The sequence below is a fragment of the Ornithorhynchus anatinus genome, chromosome 5 (assembly GCF_004115215.2).
Source record: "Ornithorhynchus anatinus isolate Pmale09 chromosome 5, mOrnAna1.pri.v4, whole genome shotgun sequence".
Classification (NCBI taxonomy): Eukaryota; Metazoa; Chordata; class Mammalia; order Monotremata; family Ornithorhynchidae; genus Ornithorhynchus; species Ornithorhynchus anatinus.
The window spans coordinates 63048980-63074319 of record NC_041732.1 but is presented as its reverse complement, the minus strand read 5'-3'; the positions used below and the strand labels follow the sequence as shown (position 1 = coordinate 63074319).

At 54.4% G+C, this 25340-nt stretch overlaps 2 protein-coding genes across 6 annotated transcripts; one reads left to right on the top strand and one right to left on the bottom strand.

Moving 5' to 3' along the window:
• The first annotated feature begins 1094 nt into the window (after positions 1 to 1094).
• LOC100081169 (chloride channel protein ClC-Ka-like) lies at positions 1095 to 17643 on the top strand. 5 transcript variants are annotated; one of them, XM_029066688.1, is made up of 20 exons: positions 1095 to 1181; positions 1504 to 1625; positions 4783 to 4911; positions 5204 to 5332; positions 5690 to 5829; positions 6012 to 6089; positions 6621 to 6699; positions 7163 to 7288; positions 7583 to 7667; positions 8177 to 8278; positions 8730 to 8814; positions 9788 to 9961; positions 10267 to 10336; positions 10832 to 10933; positions 11311 to 11524; positions 12996 to 13129; positions 13544 to 13632; positions 16231 to 16314; positions 16806 to 16892; positions 17245 to 17643. In XM_029066688.1, the coding sequence occupies exons 2-20, from the start codon at positions 1526 to 1528 to the stop codon at positions 17290 to 17292; spliced, it is 2055 nt and encodes a 684-aa protein (XP_028922521.1). In that variant the 5' UTR covers positions 1095 to 1181; positions 1504 to 1525; the 3' UTR covers positions 17293 to 17643. The 5 variants fall into 5 exon arrangements, with proteins under 5 accessions (XP_028922521.1, XP_028922520.1, XP_028922523.1 ...); XM_029066687.1 differs by having other exon boundaries at positions 10823 to 10933; XM_029066690.1 differs by lacking the exon at positions 4783 to 4911 and having other exon boundaries at positions 10823 to 10933.
• A 2099-nt stretch (positions 17644 to 19742) lies between these two features.
• FAM131C (family with sequence similarity 131 member C) lies at positions 19743 to 24856 on the bottom strand. The gene is given in 8 exon segments (XM_039912216.1): positions 19743 to 21206; positions 23312 to 23446; positions 23771 to 23795; positions 23797 to 23845; positions 23847 to 23952; positions 24236 to 24329; positions 24635 to 24669; positions 24847 to 24856. Coding segments are annotated over 8 exon segments (831 nt in total). The 3' UTR covers positions 19743 to 20829.
• Positions 24857 to 25340: the final 484 nt, after the last annotated feature.

Below are 25340 nucleotides of genomic sequence, written 5' to 3'. Positions count from 1 at the left end.
TCTCCTCAGTGTTCACAGAGCTCCCTGCTCATCTTATCCTGTCTTGACTACTAAATCAGCCTCCTCGTGGATCTTTCTGCCTTCTGTCTCTCTCCACTCCAGCCCACACTTCATTCCACTACTTGGATCACTTTTCTAAAACAGTGTTCAGGCCATGTCTCCCCACTCTTCAAGAACCTCCAGTGGTTACCCATTCACCTCCTCAACAAAGAGAAACTCCTCATCACTGGCTTTGAAGCACTCAACCAGCTCTCCCCATCCTACCTCACCTCATTACTCTCCTACTACAACCCAGCCCTCACACTTCGCTCCTCTAATGCTAACCTTCTCAATGTACCTCGATCTTGTCTATCTTGCTGCCGACCCCTTGCCCACTTCTTGCCTTTAGCCTGCAACTCCCTCTCCTTTCATATATGACAGAACACTACTTTCCCCACCTTCGAAGCCTTATTAAAATCACAACTCCCAGGCACCTTCCCTGAATAAGCTCTCATTTCCCCTTCTCCTCCCTTCTGTATCGCCTACACTCTTGGATCTAAAACCTTCAAGCACTTGATATTTACTCCACCTTCAGCCCCACAGCACTTATGAACTTATCTGTAATTTATTTTAATGTCTGTCTTCCCCTGTAAACTGTAAACTCCTTGTGGGCAGGAGACTTGTCTACCAACTTTGTTGAGTTGTACTCTCCCAATTGCTTAGTACAGTGTTCTGCATACAGCAAGTGCTCAATAAATAACACTGATTAATTGATTGGATGTCCTGCTCTATAAATGGAAGAACCAGGCTTGGATCAGGTACCTCACCCCTGCCCTGAGCCTTTGACCCCTCCATATGGGCCCCAAGGGGGCTGCCCTATCTCCCCTTCCTCTTCCCACCCCCACCACCTCCACCTCTTCTCTCCCGCCCCAGTTTCTGTCACAGATGCAGCAACTGGCCAGGCTGGTTCCGGCTGACTTCTCAAGGACATTTTTAATAGCGACTGTAAACTTTCCGGCAAGCTGCGGGGCAGAGGGGGAGGCTAGGTGTGGGGTAAGGAGGGGGATGGGGGGAGGAGAACGCTGATTGGTGTGGCTGCCACCTGTCCAGGTGCAGCACCCAGGGGCCAGAGGCCACAATAGGACCTTCTCACTGGCAGGAGAAGGAGGAGAAGGAAAAGTAGGAGAAAGAGGTGGCCGGGGGTGAGTCTGCTGTCTGGGGCTGGGGCAGGGCAGCACCCCCCCAAATGGCTGGGGGTGGGGGCCGAGAAGGGAGGAGGAGAGGCTGGGGGAGGGACGGTCTCTGTAAGGGGGCCTGTGGTGTCCACTGCCTGCTGGCCCCTGGGGTGACTTCCAAGCAGGAGCAGGGGGAGCAACACAGTGGGTAAGGGGGAGATGAAAGTGGCTGCTAGGACTGGCTCCTAGGGGACAGGATGCCTGGCCACTCCAGTTGTCCCGCAGTCTGACTGAAGAGGACCCTCCCCACCTCACCGGCTGCCTGCCTTCTGCCTCTTTCTTGCCTCAGGCCCGGGAGCAGCAGACTGACCATGCAGGAGCTGGTGGGTCTGAGGGAAGGGACCCGGGGGAAGCCCGTGGCCCTGAAGGAGCTGTGGATGCCCTGCCCACGGGCCCGACGCCAGGTCCGAGGTGAGTGCGGGAGAGATGGGAGCTCATGGACTTACCGGTCTCCTGAGGGGGCCAGACTGGGTGGCCATGGGAACGCAGAGCATCTTATTTCTGGCCCTAGTTGGCTGGGTCCCTGGCCCCTTCCTTCTCAGCATCCAGTGGAAATTTTTTTTATGGTGTTTGTTAAGCACTTACTTTGTGTCAAACATTGTTCTAGGCTGCGGCATAGATGCAAGTTAATTAGATTGGATGCAGTCCCGGTCCCACATACGGCTTACAGTCTAAGTAGGAGGGAGAACAGGAGAACTGAGGCACAGAGAAGTTAAATTAGCTTAAATAAGCCCAAGGTCAAACAGAAAGGACTAAGGAGAGCTGGGTTTAGAACCCAGGTCCTCTGACTCCCAGGCCCCTGCTCTTTCCACTAAGCCATGCTGATCCTCCTGGGCAAGGGCGGGGGTGGGTATGCTTGGGGGGCAGGTGCCATTCACTGATGGTGGTGGGAGAGTGGCTAAGGGAAGGAGAGAGTCTGAGAAAGGGAAGAAAACTGAGGGAGGAAAGGAGGGAGGGAGGCTGAGAGGCTGAGAGAGAAAGGAAGGAGACTTGAAAGAGAGAGGAAGGCTGTGAGAGGAAGGGAGGATGAGAGAGGAAAGAAAACTAAGGGAGGGAGGCTGAAGGAGGGAGACTGAGAGAGGAAGAGAAGTTGAGAGAGGGAGGAAGACTGAGGGAGGGAAGAAGGGAGGGAGGTTGACAGAGAGGAAAGGTAAGGGAGGGAGGGAGGTTGAGGGAGGCTGTGGGAGATAGCCCGAAAGAGGGAAGTTTGGGGGGAGAAAAGCTGAGAGGGAGGAAGGCTGAGAGAGAGGCTGAAAGAGGGAGGCTGAGGCTCAGGCCCAGATCTCTCCTGTCTGCCCCAGCTCCCCAGGGCACATGGTTGCTATGCTGGAGTCTGTTTGCCCTCACACTTCCTTTTTTAGTCTCAGACTATGTGGCCTCCTCCTGCCACCTCAACCCCTATAAATAATCCCATTCCGGCCCCCTAGCCAGGGCCTTATCTGGGCCCAGATAGCCAATGGCCAGACCACCTCCCTCCCAGCCCCCATCACTTCCCCATCCCTGCTCTGAGCTGCCAGGACTCTTTTATCTGCCTGGTCCTGTCACCGCAGACCTGTCACCTCCAGGGGCCCTCATCACTCTAGGTTGCAGGTCCAGGCTGGACGCTCCCAGTACAATTAAGGAAGGGGCACCGCTAAGATTGGCACCCCTCCTCCACCCCAGTCAGTCCCTCGAGCCACTCTTTCCCAGAGGTCTTCACTTTCCCCGGGGCTCTTCTCTGACCATCCTCATCTCTCTCTTTCTTTTAATGGTATTTGTTAAGTGCCTACTATGTGCCAGGAACTGTTCTAAGTGCTGGGGTAGGTAAAAGGTAATCAGGTTGGACACAGTCCATGTCCTATATGGGGCTCACAGTCTTAAGCCCCATTTTACAGATGAGGTAACTGAGGCACTGAGAAGTGAAATTACTTGCCCAAGGTCACACAGCAGAGAAGTAGTGGAGCCAGGATTAGAACCCAGGTCCTTCTGACTCCCAGGCTCGTGCTCTCTCCACCAGGCCACGCTGCCTCTGCCCTGTTTTCTCCCCTGTCATCCCTTCTAGCTCTCTCAGCTGTACCTCACCCCTGTACTGGTCTCTCCATGCCTTGATGGCATTTGGTCATGTGGCGTTAGGCTTGGTTTCACCATGCTCTCTTCTGCAGCCCCACTGAAGCTGACTCAGCTATGACTCTCGAACCCCATTGTTCAGGGGGTTAGAAGACCCGGTCACTCAGCAATTTATGTCAATGGACTTTAGTCCAGAGAGGCAGACAGGTGCTTTTCTGTCCCAAGTCAACTCTACATGTCCACTTGGTTCCCACAATAGAGAGCGAGGGGTTGGGTGGGAGAGGTTGATTGAACAGAGTCTCAATAGTAGCGGGCTTACCGGGCTGCGTGGGTCTGGAAGGCTCATGGCAGGAGAGGTCTCCATTGTGAAGGGTGGAGCCCACCCACCTGGGTTCCCCCAGCCCTAGCCCTGGCCTGGAGAATCCAGGTGACAGATACACATTTCCATGCTGCATTCCTTTGCACTTGCAGGGAAACAGGGAAAAGCAGGGAGGAAGATAGATCTCTCTGGATGGCATGACTGCCCCCTCCCCCAGGCCCAGGACTGGAGAACAATGTACTGGACCCAGGTGTCCTGCTTCCCCATCTGGGGCCCAGCCTTCAGGCCTCATGTCCCTCTCCCAAGGGGGCTCTATCCCCCTGTTCTGCTCCATGGGTTTCTGGCTCCGGAAGTCTCCTGATTAGCAGTGCCTGCAGCTGGGTATTTATAGACCCGGGCTTCTGCCACGGGCTCTGCCTCCCTCTGCGTCACTTGGTTATAAATAACCCAATTCAGGCCATAATCTCCGGGGATGGCAGGGCAGCTCACAGCAGCACCTGTCTCCATGCAACAGTTCAGCTGGCAGGGCACAGCTCTCTCTGGGCACAGTGTCTACTTGCTCTGTGCCCCCATGGGTCCACATGGATGCCCCCCTAACCCCTCCTGCTGCCTCGCCCATTCTCCTGTGGCCCTTCTGACATGGATCCCATTGCCATTCTGACAATAACAGTAATTGTGGTATTTGTCAAGTGCTTACCAGGTGCCATGCACTGTACTAAGTGCTAAATAGACCAGATATGGATCCTGTCCCACATGGGGCTCCTGGTTGAAGAGGGAAGGATAACATGTATTTTCCCCATTTTACAGATGAGGAAATTGAGGACCAGAGATGATGATAAAAATAAAATAGTAATGGAGGTAATTGTATGCGGTGTCTATGAGCTAAGCACTGTACTAAGCACTGGGATACATACAGAAGAATCAGGTCAGACACAGTACCTGTCTTCCATGAGGCTCACAGTCCAAGTGGGAGGAGAAAAAGTAGGTATTTAATTCCCACAAAGCAGATGAAGAAATGAAGCACAGAGAAGTTGTGGCAAAAAAAAAAAAATGGCTGAGCTAGGATTAGAAGCCACGTCCTCTGATTTCCAGGCCTGTGCTCTTTCCACTGAACCAAGCCGCTTCTGTAGCCTCTCTCCTGGCCACCCTCAAGCCTCCCCTAATCCCCTCAACCCCTTAATCCCCACAATGTGCCCCTTGCAGGCTGTCTGGAGTGGGTGAAGCAGCAACTGTTCCGTGTGGGGGAAGACTGGTACTTTCTGTTTGGCCTGGGGGTGCTCATGGCTCTCATCAGCTTCACCATGGACTTCACGGTCTCCAGGGTGACCCACGGTAACCTTGGGGACTGCCATCCTGGGAACCCCAGTTCTGGGCTCCTCCCCAAAGAGCAGCCCTCTCCCTTGCCCTCTAGCCTTTGCCCCCGACTCCTGCAAGCCTCCGTCTGGGTTCCTCCATTCCTTCAAGATTGCCCTCTCCCTCCCTGGAAGCCCAAGACGGTGGGCTCTGACTCCCTCACCCCTGGCAGCTGTTGACCCTGAGACAGAGCTGAGGGGTGGTCTTCACTTCCTCCGGTGTTGGCGAGCCCCTGGCTGCCCTTCCTGCAGACCCCCTGCTCCTCCCCCAGCACACAAGTGGCTGTACGAGGAACTCCGAGATCACCAGCTGCTGCGCTACCTCTCCTGGACGGCCTACCCCGTGGCCCTCGCCTCCTTCTCCACTGGTTTCTCTCAGAGCATCACCCCACACTCTGGAGGTGAGCCCCTCCCTCCCCCACAACCCTGTCTCTGGCACCCACTCCCCTTACTGCTTCCTGTCGATGCCTCTTCCTTCCCAGGAATCCAGAGCTCCTGAGTGGCCAGGGATCTGAGTCCAGAGGCTTTGAATCAGGCCTGCTTAAGTGGGCACCACTTCCTTGAAATGGGGAACATGGCGGGGGGGGGGGGGAGGGTGCCGAGATCCATGCTCAGCTGCCCAGAGGGGTCACCCTGAGCCTCTGCTCTGAGTTTGGAGGCAGTGAGGGTGGCCAGGAAGGGACTTCAGCCTGGTTGCCCACTGGAATCAGTGGCAGTGCCCAGCCCTGATCTTCCTGCTGCCCTGGTCCCAACCTCAGGCTCCGGCATTCCCGAACTGAAGACCATCCTGTCGGGGGTGATGCTGGAAGAGTACCTGGCCATCAGGAACTTTGGTGCTAAGGTGGTTGGTCTCACCTGCACCCTGGCCACAGGCAGTACCATCTTCCTTGGCAAAGTGGTGCGTGCCCTCTTTACGTGTGGCGGGAAGGGGGAGGCGGGGGTACGAGGAATCCTGGGACAGAGATAAGAGCGGCTGTAGATATCAGAGGTTGTGGGGTGGGTTTGCTCATTCCAAGGAGTTTTCCTACTCCCCCGTGGTCTGGATAGGTCCTCTTCTTCCTGTCCTCTCTCCCCTCCTAGGGCCCTTTTGTGCACCTCTCTAGCATCATGGCCGCCTTCCTGGGCAAGGTGCGTACGTCAGTCACTGGGGAATATGAGGTGAGTCTGGGACCCCGGTGTGGGTAAGGAGGTGATGCCCTTTCCCTAACCCCTGCTAGGCTGCACAAACAACCCCCCTTCCTCGCTCTGGCCCCACCCCCTCCAGATGCCTCCATTGGATCTGACCCCAGTGTGGTCCTTAGGGGATAGGGAAGAGGGGTCCTTGAACCACATGGGACCTCAAACCTGCTGCCCATCTGAGGCACTGGGGTTGAAAGTGGGGACAGAGTTCAGCAAGGATCCATGGGAGGAGAGAGTTGGGGACCCGGGGATTCTCCCACCCTCTTCATGGCCATCAGATGGGGCTTAGCACACGGGAAGAATCCTGGTGGCAGGGCTAAGGGTACTGTGGGGCTTGCGGGGGGACATGACATGGAAGGGAACTGGAGGCTGTGTGGGGAGGGGGAGATCTGAAGGTAGAGGGGGAGGAGAACCCTGGGAGAGGGTCTTTGTAGCCAGGGCCGGAGTCTGCTGCTGGACTCCAAAGTTTGGAGATGGGGACAGGCATCGGGGTTGTCTCCGCTCCCCCAGAACCAGAACAAGCAGAACGAGTTGCTGGTGGCGGGTGCCGCAGTGGGAGTAGCCACGGTGTTCGGAGCGCCCATCAGCGGTGAGAGCCGGAGAGGCCAAGGCAACCAAGCCCCCCACCCTCTCCACCAGTCCCCACCTTTATTTCAACCCTGGAGACTCGACAGCCCCCGTCCCTCCTCCAGCCCTATCTTTTCCATCCGACCACCCAACTCTCCTTTCTGACTTCTCCCACTCCTCTGGCCCCTGGATTGCAGGGACCCAGACATCCCTAGACCCAACTGGATGGCCAAGTGACCCTGGGTCTCATTCCTTGGAGCTAGCCCTCTTGAGCAGGGGGCCCTCTGAGGGGCTGAAGACTGGGGCAACCTTGGGATCAGCTGGGGGAGTAGAAGTGGGCAGAGGTCTCCTCTGAGGGTCCTCAGGGTTAGCCAGGTTCCCTGGGGCTGGTCACCCTGCAGCAGGCCTCCCTTGAGAATGTCTGATGCTGGGAGAGAGGGACTGGGACCCTCTGTCCACCCCTGGCCCTTCCCTCTGCCGGCCAGGGGTTCTGTTCAGCATCGAAGTTATGTCCTCCCACTTTGCCGTCTGGGATTACTGGCGTGGCTTCTTCGCGTCTACATGCGGAGCCTGCATGTTCCGCCTTCTGGCCGTCTTCAACAGCGAGCAAGGTCAGCAAGGAAGAGGCGTGGGTGAGCTGGGGGGGCTGGACTCCGGAGGCCCAGCTCTGTCCTTGATGGGCGAGGAAATATGGGCAAGCCCTCAGAGGCATCATGGGGCTCTTCCTGCTCCTAGGACCCCAAGACCCTGCAAAACACAATGGCATTTCTGAGTTGGGGTAAAGTTCCTGAGCACCCTGGGTTGACCCTTCTCCATATGACAATAAAAGTTCAGGTCAAGCCGGGGACCTGCTGCCCAGTGTCCAGATGAAACAGATGCTGACCTCTGATCTCTCCCTCCTCCAGAAACCATCACAGCACTCTTTAGGACCAACTTTAAAATCGACTTCCCCTTTGACCTCCCAGAGATCTTCTTCTTCATGGCTCTTGGGTGAGGTGGACCATCAGGGACCAAAGAAGGAGGCTTGGCAGTCCTGGTTGTTCCAGGGGATAGAGCCCACCCAAAGTTCTCTATTCCTTCCTCCCGATTCTTCCCTCCCATTTCTCTATGGACAGTCTCCTAATCAAGTTCAGGTTGTCTTAGAAGAAATGAGAGCATTTTTCCATGAGTCTGTGGGGTTGACTGCACTTTAGAGGGCGGAGGGACCATCAGTACCTCAAGCCTGGTGCTGACCCTCTCCCTGTGCCCCAGTCCCCATAAGTTTCACCCTGGTGGGCTCACCACCCCAGAGGCCTGGTGTCCCAAGAATCTGCTGGCCTTGCTGACAGAAGGTAGTCCCACTGGGCCCCAACCATAACTTGCCCAGGGAGTTCAGGAGGGTTGAAGGATCTGGGGAAAAACCAGGCTTCCCTCTGTCCCTCCCGGGGACTTGGAGGGGAGGAACAGGTGGCTGCTGTTGAACAGATGATTGACTTAATGTTGGGTTTCTCTCCCTGCAGTGTCCTCTGTGGGGTCCTGAGCTGTGCCTACCTGTTCTGCCAACGCTGGTTCCTGGGTTACGTGAGGAGGAACCCGGTCACCGCCAGGCTGCTGGCCACAGAGTAGGCCCCAGGGGTGGGCAGGGAGTTGTAAGCTCAGGGCAGGAGAGGTGGAACCAAATGGGGAGGGGGGGCAGAAAGGGATGGGGCCTGCCAGGCCAACTTCCCTACAGCAGAAGCCCTCTCTCCTTCCATTCTTCCTCCCCTGCCCTCTCTCCCCTCGCACCATCACCCTCAAACATGTCTGGAGAGTAGCTGGCCCTCAAGGCACTTACCTTTAAATTGAAAGGGGCACAAATGCCAGGGTCAGGTCTCTTCTTTTCCTTTTCCCAAACTCCCACATCTTAACTTCCTTCTGCTCTTCCCCTCCCCCTGGCTCCTCCTTGGTTCCCTGGTGTCCTCCTATCCCTCTCTCCCTCTCTCTGCACCCCTGCAGCCCCCTCCTGACTCCACCAGCCAGATGCCTTCCAGGGGCCCAGACCAGTGTCATCTGACCTGGCTCTCCCTCCCGCAGCAAACCTGTGTATTCCGCCCTGGTGGCTTTCCTCCTGGCCTCCATCACCTACCCACCCAGCCTGGGTCGCTTCATGGCATCCCGGGTAAGGAGGGCACCTGAGACCCAGGCTCCTGGGGTCCAGGACTGGCCCAGCTTCACCAGCTTGGAGGGGAGGTCAGGGTGGAGGGGGGAGTGCAGGAGAGGAGGGGAGGGGAAGGCAAGAGGAGACAGAACCAAGAGCAAATGCGGGGTGGAAATCACACAATCAGAGTTTCTGGGACCCTGTAGAAGGCAGACAGCCTTGTAATGCAAATGACATTTCCCATCCTTCTCCCCAAGGGAAATCCCAAGGGATAGAGCCTTCCAGGACTGTGAGGGGGATGAAGGGTAGGGAGCAGGGAAAGGATGGGGACAGCCCTTCTCACTGGGCATCCAGTTGGATGAGGTCTCACAGTAGGGTCAGGTGGCCTATACCCAACAACCTGAGCAAAAGCCCAAGTTGTGAGGCCATTGGACAGAACATCTGAGTGGAAGAGGCAGGGCTGGGGTATAGTGGGTTAAGAGAATGAGTAAGTAAGAGGGAGAAAGCTGATTGAGTTCCTTAAAAGCTAACGGTCTGGTGTTTGCTTGATGCAGAGAGGAACAAGTAACCATTGGAGGTTTTCAAGGAATGGGGTGATGTGCTCAGAATGATGTTTTGGGCGGCAGAGTGAAGTATGGATTGGAGAGGGGAGAGGGTAGAGACAGGAAGGCCTGTGAGGAAACTGATGCATTAGTTGAAGTAGGATGTGATGAGTGCCTGGACCAGCATAGTGGACGTTTGGAGGAAGAGGAAGGGATTGACTCTGAAAATGATCCAGAAGAAAAACTCAACAGGCCCAGGATTGTGGTTGCAGGGTGGGAGGGCTTGGGGGGGATCAGTCACTCCTCTCGTCCCCCCACCCCTGCCCACCCTTTTGCTGGGACACTGAGGACCTCCTCTTTGGCAACTGGACAAATGCTCAAATGTCATTGGAAGCGGTCCAATCCTGCTTAATGTGACCCTGTCATCTCCATGACTCTATCCCTTCCTCTAGCTGACCATGAAAGAGCACCTAAACTCGCTGTTCGACAACCGTTCCTGGGCCCTGCTGTCCCAGAATGCCTCCCTGGCCTGGCCCCCTCAGCCGGACCCCCAGAGCCTGTGGCTGGAGTGGTGGCATCCCCGCCTCACCATCTTTGGCACACTGGTCTTTTTTCTAGCCATGAAGGTACCCACCCCAGGTCTCACAGCCCTGCTACCACCCACCTCCCATCTCCAGTCCCCAAGCCATCTGTCTGCCCAGGGCCTCAGGCCACAGAAAATTGTCCAAATACTGCTCTCAGTCCTGCTCCCAGCCTGTCCCAGGCTCTGTGCCCCAAGATGAGGAACAGGTACTGCAGCCAGGGAACAGGGCATCCCCAGATATTGCCTTTGGGGAACTGAGGTTGGGGGGTCATGGACCAATCTGATCTCCCTTGCCACCCACCTGAACCTGTTCAGTCTCCTCCCTCACAACTGTCATCCCTTCCACAGTTCTGGATGCTGATTCTGGCCACCACAATGCCCATGCCTGCAGGATATTTCATGCCCATCTTTGTCTACGGTGAGATCGGAGGCCCCTGGAAGGTTGATTGGACCTCTCTCATTGGGAAGGGGAGCTAGGGCCTCGGCTCTGAGCCAAGGCCCTAGTGCCTGTCTGACAGTGCCTGTTCCTTGTGTGAATCAGGCTAATGGTATCTGTTAAGCACTTACTTCGTGCCGAACACTGTTCTAAGCACATGGATCCAACCCACCTGGAGCTCCTTATCTGTTGCAGGAATGTGGCTCTAAGGTGCGGGCCAGCCAGGCCAGGGAGGGAATGGAGCTGGGGAATGTAAGCTCGCTGTGGGCAGGGAATGTGTCTGTTGATTCTTGTATTGTAGTTTCCCAACGCTTACTTAGTACAGTGCTCTGCACATAGTAAGTGCTCAATAAATATAATTGAATGAATGAATGAATGAATGGAGAAGGGTAAAAAGGAAGTGGCTCTTAGGGAGCAAGAAGCCCCTGCCCCCCTAAACCTCCAAACTCAGCCCAGACCCTTCCCCAGGGGCTGCAGTGGGTCGCCTCACAGGAGAGACGATTGCTGTGCTTTTCCCGGAGGGCATCCAGGCGGATGGAGTGGTGAACCCCATCATTCCTGGGGGCTATGCCCTGGCAGGTGAGTATTCCAGGGCAGTTGATTGACCATCCTCCTGGCTTGTGCTACACTCAATCCTAAGGACAGGGGAGGACAGGTGGGAGTTCGTTGCAGTCTGGCAGTTGTCTGGGATAGGAAGGGGGGCTCAGGGACCCCAGAATGTTGAGCCCAGGAGAGAACCCCCTCTATCCTGTGACCTGCCAAGTAGAGGATACCTCATGCCCCCTACCCTGGGATGCCCTGAGCGGCAGTCCTCCATGCAAATCATCACTATTGGCTCCATGCCCGGCTGCTGGGTCCCAGCACCCAGGGGCAGAGCCAAACAAGATCCAAAGTCCTGGTCTCTGGCCAGAGGAGGGGAAGAAAGGAAGGACATGAACTTATCCTGTTCCCGTCAGGAGCTGCAGCCTTCTCTGGAGCAGTGACCCACAGTGTGTCCACCGCCCTGCTGGCCTTTGAACTGACGGGTCAGATCGCCCACGTGTTGCCCGTGCTACTGGCTGTGCTACTGGCCAATGCCATCACCCAGAAGTGCCAGCCCTCCTTCTATGATGGGACTATCATCGTCAAGAAGCTGCCCTACCTGCCCCGCATCCGGGGCCGCCGCTTGGGGTAAGCTGCTGTCAACCTAGCAACTTTGCCAAGCCACGTAACAACATGGGCAATGGGCCTGCTGAGGAGCTGGGATCCTTGCTGAAAATTGGGCCAGTTGTGGCAGCAAGGCCGAATGGAAACAATTTGTGGGTCTGGGAGTCAGAGGACCTGGGTTCTAATCCCAGCTCTTCCACGGGCCTGCTGGGTGACCTTGGGAAAGTCACTTAACTTTTCTGGACCTCAGTCTCCTCATCTGCCAAATGGGGTTTCAATACCTGTTCAATTCAATTCAACCATATTTATTGGAGTGGTGCAAACACTGTTCTAAGCATTTGGGAGAGTACAATATTGTTCTCCCTCCTACTTAGACTGTGAACCTTATGTAGGACAGGACACTTTCTGAGCTGATTAGCTTGATTCTTCCCCAGTGCTTAGTTACAATACTTGGCACACAGTAAGCGCTAATCAAATACCACAATAATTATTGCTAAGGACCTCCCATCCTACAACCGATTGACTGTCCAACCAGTTCTAAGTGACTCTCACCCCATTAAGGCAGGTTGGTCAGTCGGAGGCAACCCCTTCCTCTGCCCTATAAACAGTCTAGCATCTAGAGTGGTGCCTGGACTGTAAGACCCTGTGCACAGGGAATGTGTGCACCAACTCTGTTGTATCGTACTCCCCCAAGCGCTTAGTACAGTGTTCAGCACAAGATAAATGCTCAATAAATATGATCGATTGATTGGCCACTCAGCGGTTGTTTCACTTGCTTCAGCCCTTCCACCCTCAATCATCTGTGGCGTCTCCCTACGCCCCCCTCATCCCCTTGATGATGATGATGGTATTTGTTAAGTACTTACTGTGTGCCAAGCACTGTTCTAAGCACTGGAGTAGATACAAGGTAATCAAGTTGCCCCATGTGGGGCTCATAGTCTTATTCCCCATTTTACAGATGAGGTAACTGAGGCACAGGGAAGTTAAGCAACATGCCCAAAGTCACACAGCTGATAAGTGGCAGCTGTGGAATTAGAACCCACAACCTTTCTCTCCCAAGCCTGTGCTCTTTCCACTAAGCAACGCTTGAGACCCAGATTTAAAGGCTGGCCAATGCGAAGGGGAGGGAGAGGCAAGATTGCTGAGCTATTGGCTGGGACCCTCAAATATCACCTGGCCCACATGGCCCCTTTCCTCTTGCCCTCCCTCCACTTCTCTCCCCTAACTAATTCCAAGAGTCCCCAGTACTGCTGTAGTCTCTGGCTCTCAGTGTTGCGAACCCTGGGGTGTGTCAAGATGTGTTTCTGCCCAAATGATGCCCTAGTAATGTCCTTTCCTTTTTGCCCCCTCCCCCAGCTCCGTGCAGCTTAAGCCTAGCCAGTCGGGACTGTATCTAATTGGTGGGGAGAGGATGGAGGAGAATTCAAGGCACAGCAGGGACTTTCCAGACCCCACTCTGATGACCACCCCTCCCCTGTCCTCCCACCCACTGCAGTTCCTACCAGGTGACCACAGCACGCTTCATGAGCCCGGTGCCCACCATCCTGGCTAAGGACGCTCCCCTGGATGAGGTGGTCAGGATAGTGACCTCGTCTGACCTGGCCGAGTTCCCGCTGGTGGAAAGTGCAGGTGCTGGGTGGTCATCCAATAGGGGGAGATTTGCGGGGGTGGGGGAAAGTGAAAGGGGAGGAGGACACAGGGTTTCATCCTGACATCCCCTCTCTCTGACCCCCCTCCCTTGGAAGCCCTTCAGCCACCTGCCTGAGCCAACTGAGTCACTCCCTTGGCCCAAGCCAGCCCAACACTCTACCTCTTGCAAGCTCAGTCATCAGTGCCAGAGCTTCCAGATCAGAAGCCCCAGGAGGCAGGAATGGCCAGAGTAGACCAGTCACTTCACACCCCACCTCTTTCCTACCATCTTCCCTGCCTGCTCCCCCCTTCTTTTGCTCCTGTTCTCTCTTGTTCCCCTTGGATTCCCCACATTTCCTCCCAGCCAGGAACCCCCATTCACTTCACCCTCTTGTCTCTGCTCCTCTTGCCAAGAGTCAAAGCTGCTGGTAGGCACCGTGAAGCGGGCCCATCTTGTCTCCTGCCTGGAGGCTGTGCTGCCCACCTGCACTTCCGGACACCAGGTGAGTTCTAAGTGCGGGGTGGAGGCAGGATTGGGGCAGCCCTCACCCTGGGAGCAGCTACAGAGCCAAACCCTAACCTCCTCATGACTTTACTATCGTAGTACACGGCACCACCATCCTCCATCTCACAAACCCGTAATCTTGGCACTATCCTCGACTCATCTCTCTCATTCGACCCACAAATTCCATGTCATTAATTCCTATCAGTTCTACCTTCACAATATCTCTAGAATCCTCCCCTTCCTCCCCAACCAAACTGCTATCACACCGATTTAAGAACTTATCATTTCCCCCTTTGACTACTGCATCAGTCTCCTCACTTACCTCCTTGCCTGCTGTCTCTCCCCTCTCCAGTTCATGCTTCATATGCTTCCTGGATCATGTTTCTAAAAAAGAAAAGCATTCTTTCTATATCTTCCCTCTCCACAAAAGCCTCCTGTTGTTGCCCATTCACCTCTACACCAAACAGAAACTCCTTAAGGCACTCAATCAGCTCTCCCCCTCCTACTTTATCTCTCTGATCTACTACAATCCAATCTGTAAACTCCTCTAATGCCCCTACCTATTCCTTGTACTTCAATCTCAAGGAATTCAATCTCGCCATCCACCTCTTGCCCCCATCCTCCCTCTGTTCTGAAATTCCCTCCACCTTCGATCCGACAGATCACAGCTCTCCCCAACTTCGAAGTCCTCCTAAAATCACATCTCCTCCCAGAGGCTTTTCCTGACTAAGCCCTCATTTCCCCTACCTACACTCTCCTCTTTGTACCTATGCACTTAGATCTGTACCCCTTAAGCACTTGACATTCACTCAGTTCTCAGCCCCATAGCTCTTATATGTACGTAGATTATGTACACTCTGCCGTTTCCCCTATCTGCAATTTATTTTAATGTCTGTCTCCTCTAAACTGTAAGTTCCTTGGGGAGAAATCATGTCTGCCAACTCTACTGTATTGTACTTACTCAAGTACTCAGTTCAGTGTTCTGGACTCAGTAAACGATCAATAAATATCTCTGATTGATTGGCTGGGAGTGATCGCAAAGTAGAGTCAGTGAATCATATTTATTTAGTGCTTACTGTGTGCAGATCTCTGTACTAAGCGCTTGGGAGAGTACAATACCACAGTATAACATACACATTCTCTGCCCATAATGAGCTTACAGTCTAGAGGATGAGATAGGAAGAAGCAGAACAGTAACTCTAAAGCCCTGCAAATCCACATATTTCTAATAGTTTTATAAGGCCTATGGTCCTAAGGGGCAGTCCCCAACCTGGAAAAAATAGAGGGGAAGTGAAGTAACCCTCCCCATGGGAGTGACCCCAGACTGGGAGGGGGTGCCCCCCGGGAAAAACCACAGAGCAGGGTTGGAGGTGGCCCTCACCCTGGGAGCAACTACAGTACCTCAGAATGGGAGCCTGGGGGAGGAAGCTGTATGGGGTCGGGGGAATGAGCTGGGACCCCAGTCACCACTCAAAGCAGACACTGACTCTGTAAGGGGGACCACTTTGAAGAGCTCTGAACATTATTAATGACTAATTGGTCACCAAATCCTGTCGATTCTACCTTCACAACATCACTTAAATCTGTCCTTTCCTCTCCACCCAAACTAGTACTATGCTGATTCAAGCACTTATGCTATCCTGCCTTTACTCCTATAACAGCCTCCTTGCTGATCTCCCTAATTCCTGTCTCTCTCCACTCCAGCCCAGATCATTTTTCTAAAAAAAAATTCAATCCCTGTTACCTCACTTCTCAAGAACTTCCAGTAGTTGCCCATCCACCTCCACATTAAACAGACGTTCCTTACCTTTGGCTCTGAAGCACTCAATCACCTTGCCTCCTCCTATCTTATCTCACTGATTTCCTATTACAGCCCAGTTCACTTACTTCACCCCTCTAAGTGCCAACATAAGCAGTACTTCAACCTCATCTATCTAACCCTTGTCCACGTCTTCCCTCTGGCCTGGAACTATTTCCCTCTTCCTATGTGACAGACCACCACTCTTTCCACCTTCAAAGCTTTATTAAAATCACATCTTCTCTCCAGCTAAGCCCTCATCTCTCCTACTCCCTCTTCCGTCTGCTTTGCTTATTCACTTGGATCTGTACCCTTGAGCTGGAAGGTTCAGTCTCCCTAGCCCAGGGACTGTGACAGGAGACATGGGGGTAGTTTCTGGCCAACCTCAGCCCCATAACACTTACGTTCATACCTGCACTTTATTTTAATGTTTGTCTCCCCCTCTAGACTCTAAGCTCATTGCGGACAGGGAACATATCTAACAACTCTGTTATATTAATTCAATCGTATTTATTGAGTGCTTACTGTGTGCAGAGCACTGTACTAAGCAGTTGGAATGCACAATTCAGCAACAGATAGAGACAATCCCTGCCCAACAACGGGCTCACAGGCTAAAGGAAAATACCAATGACAAGGGTGAGATTATACTCTCCCAAGTGGTTGGTACAATGCTCTGTATACAGTAGGTGCTCAGTAAATATGAATGATTGATTGATGGGGGTGGTTCCGAGCAGGCCCACCCAGGGGGGGTAGAAAATGCAGAGGAAGCCCCTGACCCAGGCCTCCCTGTCCACCCAGTGGCATCTCCAGGAGGTGTTGGCGGAAGGCTGCCCCATGGAACCAGTGACTCTACAGCTGTCCCCTGAGACCTCCCTCCACCAGGTGAGGGAGGATGCCAAGCTCGGGGGAGATGTGTGTGTTTGGGGGGGTGCTGAAAGGGGACAACAGGACCTGGAAAGCAAGAGGGACAACAGGTCTAGAACTGGGATTCCCCACCTCCACCTGAGGGGAGGGTGGTGTGGGATAAGAGCATCCTCCAGTGCCCAGAGGGAGTACTACAGGGCAGTGTTGTCGGGTCTCACCCTTGGGGAAGTTGCCCCCTCAGTGCCAGGCAGGGGAATCAGAGGCCCAGGGCCCAGAAGGGGCTAGCCCAGGTTAGCCAATGAGGGCCCCCAGGAGTCCCACCTCGTTGTCACCCAGTCTTCTTCTCACCACCCTGGCCCGCTCTCCTTTCCTGGGAATTGCCATACTATGCTTAGTTCTCTCCTAGAACTGGGGAGGCCTGTTCTCCAGAGAAATGTCCGGCCCAGGGCCTGGGGGTTGGGAATGGGTTGGGGAGGGACTCTGATACGCGGGCTCCTCCCCTCTGCCAGGCTCACAACATCTTCGAACTACTGAACCTGCAACACGTCTTCGTGACATCCTTGGGACGGATCGTGGGCTACGTTTCTCGGGCAGAGGTAACAGTCAAGGCTGGTAGGGGGTAGGCCCAGGTCCGAGGGAAGAGGGTTATCCAGAGAGGAGATCCCAGATTTCACCTTGCCCGGGTGGGCCTGGGCAGGGCAGCAGTAGGCTGGCAGACTCAGAGCCGGAAGTTTCAGATTCCCTAGCCCAGGGACTGTGACAGGAAATATGGGGGTAGTTTCTGGTCTCCTCCCTCCAGTACATCTGTGTCCTCCTGGGACTCCACCATGGGCTGAAAGTCTTCTTGAGCATCACAGCCCAGGGCTGGGCAAGAGATGGTGAAGGGGTGGGGTTGGTGGGTTGGGGGTCGGGGAGAAGGGAGGGCTATCTCCGCATCTTTTCTCATAGCTGAAAAAGGCAATTGCAGACTTAGCCAACCCGCCAGCTCCCAAGTGACAACCTCCTGCTGGGAAGACTCCAGGAGCAGCTGGGGGCATCCTGCCCAGTCGGCATCAGGACCCCTGGGGCGTGGGGGGGTACTAGCAAGGAAGTGCTCGTTACAGTGCTAGAGTACCAGAGCACAAAAGTACTAGAGTACTATAGTACAAATGTCTTAGAGAGAACTAGAGTACAGAAGTAATAGAAAGTAATAGAGTAGCCTAGTACTAGAGAACTAGAGTTTAAAAGTACTAGAAAGTACTAGAGTATGAAAGTAATAGAGAGTACTGAAGTACTAGACTGTAAGTTCCTGGTGGGCAGAGAATATGTTCTACCAACTCTGTTATACTGTACTCTTCCAAATGCTTTGTACAGTGCTTAGTATAAAGTAAGCTTCTAGACTATGAGCCCATTGTTGGATAAGGATTGTCTCTATTTTGTTGCCCAGTTGTACTTTCCAAGCGCTTAGTATGGTGCTCTGCACATAGTAAGCGCTCAATAAATACGAATGAATAAATGAATACAATTGATTGATTACTAGAGTATTAGAGTATTAGCACCTAATAGAGTTCTACTGTAGTACTCTACTATAGTATTTTTTGTTAAATTCTATAAGGAACTATTATTATAATACTGCTTTGTGTAATGTTTAACTCTGCAGGAACAATTACTCTATTTTTATTCTTACATTTTTACGTCTCTACTCTCCTCCACATTATCTCGAGCAGAGCGTCAGCCAAGTGCTGAATGTTCACATCAACCACTGAGATAGACAATTCTTGATTTTGACAGAGATTTAGGAGTGTTCCCCCATCCCGCCCCCTGCTCTTCTGAACTCGTCTGGGAAAAGAGGGACCAGGGAGATCCACTGTGAGAGAGGGCAGCTGGGAGGCCAGGGGAGGCAGTCGGAGACTGGTGGAGGCTGAAGGCCAATGAAATGATGATGTTGGTATTTGTTAAGCGCTTACTATGTGCAGAGCACTGTTCTAAGCATTGGGGTAGATACAGGGTAATCAGGTTGTCCCATATGAAATGCTGAGGTTTGGGCTGGTCTGTCCAACAGTGCACTGGTCTCCCTGGTTTGCAGTGCCCACTCCACCCATTGTACCCAGTTCTGTCTCCCCTGCAGCCCTCCTGCCATCCTGCTAAGGATGTGCTCAAAGATGAAGAACCCCCAGAGCTATGCACTTCATTTTGGCTCTTATCCCTCCCTCCTTGGGCACGGACTGAAAAGTCCAGGAGGAATAGCTTTGGCCATGGAGGGCTGAGGGCCCAAGCCCGGAGCTGAGACAGCTTCAGGACAGGTTGGGGAGGAGTCAACTGAGGAGTCAGAATTTTTGTGGGTCTTTGTGGTCAAAGAGAAGGGGATATAGTGCCCTATGGATGACTTCTGGTTTGAGACCAAAGCCTCTGAGGGAGTCTCTGTCTGGAACCAGTGGGCAAGTAGAATCAGAGATCCATGGGTGGACCACCTTTTTGTGGATTGTCTGTGGGAGAATGATGCATTCCCACCTGCAGCCAGGCCCGGCCTGCTGGGTCCCTCCAGCCTTCTCTCTCACAGTGGGGCATTGGTGGGGCCTCAGCAGTGGCTCTCTCCAGTCCCACTGACCCCAAACTGTGGCTTCCTTGTGGAGGCTGGACGGACTCTGGAGCTTCCTCCCCCGGTGCCCCCTAGAGCATCCACTACCCTTTCTGTCCTTGCTCTCCCCCTTCATTTTCCATTATCCAGGCCATCACTGACCGCCCGCCAGTGTGGCAGATTCACCAGGGAAGCAGCATGGCCGTGGATAGAACACGAGCTTGGGGAGTCAGAAAGATGAGGGGTCTCCTCTCAGCTTCATAACTTGTCTGTTGTACGACTTTGGGCAAGTCATTTAATTGCTTGTGACTCAGTTACCTCATCTATAAAATTGGGATTAAGACTGTGAGCCCCACGAGGGACAGGGGCTGTGTCCAATCTGATTAGCTTGTATCTACCCCAGTGCTTAGAACAGCACTTAACACATAAGAAGCACTTAACTATTATTATAATTATTATTATTTTATTATTATTTATTATTATTTATTATTATTATTAATTGACCATTGGCTGTACTGCAACGAACCGGGTTGAGGCTTCTCTGACAGCCACGTGCCCCAAGCAGCGGCCACCATCTCTGCCATGACTCTGCTTCCGTGCCTCTCCCAGGAGACAGGCTGGAAGGAGTGTGGGCAGGGTCTTCAAATGAGAACACTGAGCACTTGATTTGGTCCCTTAAGGTCTGACCCCACAGAGCTCACTGGGTCCGCTGCAGGCCAGCCTATCTCCTGGGCCCTGCCTCCTCTGCCGCCCCGCCCACTGCTCCCTGGCCTGCATCCGCTCTGAGGGCCCAGGCAAGGGAACCAAAGAACTATAGGCTCCCCGGCCCCCACCCCTCTCTCTGGCCCCTAAAGCTCCCCAGAAAGCAGAGATGGGCGCACCACCGGAGTTAATCCACCAGCCACTTTAATGTCTTCAGAGAACATCAAGGGGAAGGGAGGGAGACACCGCCGTGAGCAGGAGCAGGGACTACTCACCCCAGGCCCCAGCCGAGTGGTCAGCGGGTCATGGTAAGGGTAGGGGGGTGGGAGCCACGTGTAACGTGTACAGACCTCGGGAGACCAAGGAGGCGCTTTCAGAGAGGGAGGGCAGGGACAGATGGACGGACGGTCACAGTGAAGTGTCATGGAGAGGGAGGGAGGGTCTCAACTACCCGGGATGTGTGGGGGGCATTTTGGAGACAGGAGTCACAGGGTGAGGCAGGGGAGAAGTCTCTCCCGGAAAACCTGCCAGCTGCAGGGACAGAGTCAGGCATGGGATCCAGGAGAGTGGGCTCCCAGTGACCCCTATGCCCCAGTCACTGGCTGTTAAACAGCATCTGGCAGGGAAGGTTTGTGCCGGGGCAAAATCCCGAGTGTAAGAGAGGCTCTGTTTAGTGACTCCTCTTCGTGGCATCAAAGTGGGGAGGGGTAAGAGCACCCATAGGGAGAGGGAAGGAAAATAGAGAGCTGGGAGGGGCAGCTCACAAATCCTGCTTCCCTTAACCCTCCACTCCTGGAGAGAGGAACATGGGGAGCTGTGGGGGGTGGCTCACAAATCCTGCTTCCCTTCACCTCCACTCCTGGGACAAAGGGGTGGAGGAGAGAGCTTGACTCTCATGATCTGGGGGGTAAACTGAGGCACCGATTACCAGGAACTTTGGAATTCCCATCCTGTTCCCTGCTTGCCCTTCTTCCCATCTTCCTTAGAGAAGGCAAGGGACTCGTGTGGTCTTCTGGGTCCAGAAGGCAAGACCAGACCCCCTCATAGGGGTTTTCCTTGTCCCGAGCCAGAGGATTGGGGTAACTGAGGTACTGCCCAGACATGGATCCCCACTCACTACCTGGCAGGCCAGGAGGGGTTCCCGCTGGCATGCAGCACTCCCGTGCTGGAGCCCCGGGACACGGCTCTAGTTGGAGGCACCACGACTAGGTCCCAGACCCCAGCTAGTCAGCCCCGCTGGCCTTTCCAGGCCCCTGGGTGGGATCCCACCTTCATTACCCTACTGCCCCTCCCCCTGTGCCCCGGGCCTCAGTTATAGAACACTTCATCCTCCGAGAGGGAACTGCTGTCCACGTAGCGGAGGAAGCTGGGTCAGTGGAGCTGGACGTCACCACTGTCCATGCGGGCCAGGGGAGGGCGGACTCTGACTGCCATTCCTGCTTCTCCAGACCCTCTGGCTGGGATCTCTGGTGCTCCAGGCCCCACCGGGGCCCCCTGGCACACAAGTCCCATTCCCCAGTCAAAGCGTGGGCCTGGGGGAGTGGGGAGGTGAGGGAAGAGGAGAAGGCCTGTAGGCTGCTGTGTAGGGTGGAGTTATCCTCCCTCCGGGTGGCACGCTGCAGGCTGTCTTGCAGGAAGTTGTTCTCCAGGTCTGGAAGGCAAAGCAAAGAGGGTGGTCAGGGGGCTGAGGGGAGCAGACACAGCTGACTCTTGCTAGTCTCTGTGGCCCGGGCCCCTTCCAGTTCTACCTTGTGCCCCTGACTTGAGGCTCCAGGCCTCTCCCCTTGTTTTTCCAGTGTCCTCCACAGCTGGGGGTGGGGAGGAGCTGTTTGGCCAGTGGGCCCAGGCCCACCACTGCTGCCCAGGAGCTACTTGTCCAAGGAGACTGGGCTCTGGGTTGGTCCAGTCCTAGATGCTGGGAGCCACGGTGGCCCAGATCCCTTACCCAGGTCTGGGGCACCCTCTCCGTCCCCCTACCCCCTGCTTCCACCTCCAAAACCCACTGAACCCATGGGCCCGACTCAGGTGTCAAGAAGTGCACGGGGGCACTGGACTCGGGATGAGCTCAGGCCTAGGGCAGGAAGTCCTGCAGGCCTGCTAGGCCTGCCTCCACCAGGCTTCCCACTGGTGAGGGACTCACACATTGCCATGGAATCCTTGCACATTCTCAGTAGGCAGGCTGTCTGTGCCCAGCAGTGCCCAAATGCAAGCTGGACTGCCAAATAGACATCTCTCCCGATTGGACTTTTAGAGCTGTCTGGAACATGATTCTTGGGGTGGAGATGCCAATTTTTAGGGGGTGGTTGGGGAAATTTTTGAAACTTAAAACTTTTCCTACTAGTTACCAGGGTTTCCTGGGTATAAGTGTGTGCCCCTATCCTCCTTGAGCAGGCCACATTGGCGCCCAGTAAACGACTGTAGTGGTGGGAATTCCTGCAGGACACTGGCCATTCCTAAGTGGACCCTGCCCAGAGCTGAGCTGTGTCAGGGAACATTTTGTATGAGTCCCAGGAGGGGCCAGGATTATGTCTAATCTGATAATTTTGCTTCTACCCTAGCACTTCACAAATTCCACATTTATTATTATTACTATTGCTATTGTTATCATGATTATTATTTTCAAATGAGTGATGGAAGGAAAAGGTTGAGCAGAGTCAGTATCAAAAGCAAGCAAAGGCAAACAGCAACAGAGAAAGATGGCATTGGCAGGGCATATGGCCTTCGATCTCTTACCATTTCCTCAGCTCCTTTGCTGAAAGGAAGGTGAGCGTTGGACTGGGTATGTTTCAAGGCAAGCTCACTGTGGACCAAAGATGCTTTTATAATTGTGTAAAATGTTGTAATCAAAAGCCAAAGAGGTTGCAATAAGCATAGTATGTGGCAAAATGACAAATCTGCATCTGACTACTGAGCATATTCGAGGGTGACCATTGAAACATGTGCAAGGTTACCACTGAGCAGGTGCAGGTGATTATAGGATAGTGCGTGCCTGCTGTCAATACTCAGAATTTTTTTATGATACTTAATAAGCACTTTCTATGTGCCAATCACTTTACTAAGCACTGAGGTAGATGCAAGATCATCAGGTCAGACACAGTCCCTGTCCTATGTGGAGCTCACAGTTTAAATTGGAGGGAGGAGGATTTAACCCCCATTTTACAGATGGGGGAACTGAGGCAGAGAGAAGTGAAGTGGCAGAGCCAGGATTAGAACCTAGAACCTTCTGATTCCCAGCCCATGCTCTTCCCATTAGACCACGCTGTCCTCTCTCTCATGCCTGAAGTCAGATCAGGTCTGTCCAGAAAAAAATCAGACATCAGGTCTCAGGTGGAGTATGGGAAGTGTGGCCATGGGAGACTGGTTTTAGGTTTGGTCTGTTTCCCATCTGGTAACAACATGGAGCCGGACAGTTTCATTTTCAGCACCAAACCTTCTTCCACCCCAAGAGCCGAGTCCCACAGCGTGGACACTGGCCCGGATTTCACACTGACCTGGGAGGGGAACGCAGTGGTTCTGAGGCAAGTAAGGAGTTCAGGGATTTCCCTGGAGAAATGCTGTAGGATCATGGGAGATTCGCCTACCTCTGCGAAATGATGCCTGGGACATTAGGCTGCGTGCCTGGCACAAAGTGGGCACCATGGGCAGCTCCTTGTCCAGAATTTTGGAGGGGGCCATTGGCAGCCACCAAGGATGGGCCCAGCTTGGGCCCGGCAGGGTTCCCCGACTTGGACCCGGGCTGGGCTTTCAACATGCTACCTTGAAGCTGAATGGCATCCTGGGAATGGTCCCCGTAGTGGTCTCCGTAGCGGTCCCCGTAGAGCATCGAGTCATCATCCAGCGAGGACCAGGCGCTCAGTGTGGCTTCTGTGATGGCAAACTGCTCGGCCACCCCTGATCAGAGAGGAGCCAGTGTGAGTGAGGGAGTGGTCTGTGTAGGAGGGAGGAAGGAGACCTCCTCTCTTTGGGCCCTGGGAGGGGTTGAATTAGCAGCCAGGCAAGATTGACACCCAAGAGAGCAACTGCTGAAATAGCTGTCTCTGTGGGATCCTCACCTCAATGCCCCTCCGATACACCCATGCCCATTCAGCACCCTGAGGATGGATCTACTTCATCCTAGACAGGTCTTCCCTGAGCAAGGGGCATGACTGAGGCTGGCAAGTGCTGGCCCTTGGCCCTCTCCTTCGCCCCTGCGGCAGCCCCCACCTCCTCACCGACCTGCTGCAAAGCGGGCCTCCCGCAGGCTCATCGGGAAGGTGACAGTAGTGTTCTTCCTCAGCCAGCGAGGGGTCAGCCCGCTCCAGAGGCGCTCCAGCCCTTCCACTCGATGAGGTGGGCAACGCGGCCCCGAGCCATGGCCGTGGGCTTGGTGATGTGGTCCTTGATGCTCTGGACGACCCCTGGGGGGCACAGGTGAGGGGAGGTGAAAGATCCAGCCAGATCCCCCTGCTCCTCCACCTCTGCTCCCAGAGGCCTGGTGATCCATCTCATCACCAGGAAAGTTCCTTCCGCAGTCAAACCTAACTCCCTCCTGCTGCGGCTGTCCAGCCCACGCTCTGTAGTTGTGCCTTCCGGGCCCACCCGCCCTCCTCTGCGGTCCCTTCCCTGGCCGCAGCCTAGGAAAGGTCGCAGGCTGGCTCAGCTGGATGAGGGGGGCAGACGGGCCCACTGGTCGCTACCTACCCACCAAGGAGGAGGTTGCCAGCGCGGCCACATTGTAGTTGCCAGAGCAGGATTGGGACTCCGAGAGGATGAGGTTGGAGGTCTTGAAGCACCTCTGCAGGAAGGAGGCAGATGAGGGTGAGCAGCCAGACTGGGTTACCCCATCAGCCCAGAAATCCCCCAATCACCTAGTGCTCCTGGGCCTCAGGGTTAAGCCAGGGTCACGCCAAGGGAAGGATTGGAAATTAGTATCAGCTAAGAGGGGCAGATACTCAGATTCCCCAAATGGAATGGCCCCAGGCGTCCTCCAGGGCTAAACCCATTGTCCCAAACTTGGGGACACCTTGCCAGCAACAGGTGGGGGCCATCCAGCAGGAGAGGAGGGCAAGGGCTACAGGATGAATGAGAAAGTCAACTGACCTGCCAGGGATCCCAACAGAAATCCATCTGTTTTCCTAGAACAAGAAGAGAGAGGGGTCAGGTGAGACCCAATTCATTCCCTTCCTCCCGATGCCACCCCAAGGCCTCAGCCATTTTTACTGAGGTGGGTGGGCACAGCCACAAGTTGGGAAGGGAAGGAGGAGAGAGGCTGGGCACTAAGGAATGAGCATCTCCAAATTCCCAGCCTTTACCTTCCTGCATTTGAATTGAGCACCTCTCCCATCCAGTTCCTGCCCCCATTTGTCCGGGCAGAGAAGCTTGGGGCTGGGAGGCTGGGAGGCCAGAGCCAGAGCCAGAGCCAAGGCCAGGCAGCAGGGCCCTCCCCAGTTCTGTAGCTCAGGAACAGGGAGATGCTCCGCTTCTGGGCAGAGCAGCTCCTCACTGCCAAGAGACCCCATCTGCTCATTCCCCAAGCCATCTCACTGTCCTTGGCCCAGAAGACCCCCCTGTGCTCGGAGATTGGGCCTCCCCCCTCAGTCGGCTTTCCGCCTGCAGGACCAGTTCCAACTGCCCTGGGGGTCAACTGAGACTCCCTCTGCCTCAGCCCCTTTCCAGGCTGTTTCCTAGTTTCCTCTGCACCTGGGAAATCTTCTGTCCAAGCGTCAGGCAGCTTGGAGCCTGTTGGGGAAACACAGGATGGGTCTGGGGCCCACACACCAGGGTTCAGGAGCCACTGCCTCTTTTA

What these genes read in the sequence shown, in the direction of transcription:
- LOC100081169 (XM_029066687.1), top strand. Translation starts at nt 1,526, where the DNA reads ATGCAGGAGCTGGTGGGTCTGAGGGAAGGGACCCGGGGGAAGCCCGTG. An exon ending in GTTCGGAGCGCCCATCAGCG is followed by an intron (nt 6,700 to 7,162) that starts GTGAGAGCCGGA and finishes TCTGCCGGCCAG; the next exon opens with GGGTTCTGTTCAGCATCGAA. An exon ending in TCTTTTTTCTAGCCATGAAG is followed by an intron (nt 9,962 to 10,266) that starts GTACCCACCCCA and finishes TCCCTTCCACAG; the next exon opens with TTCTGGATGCTGATTCTGGC.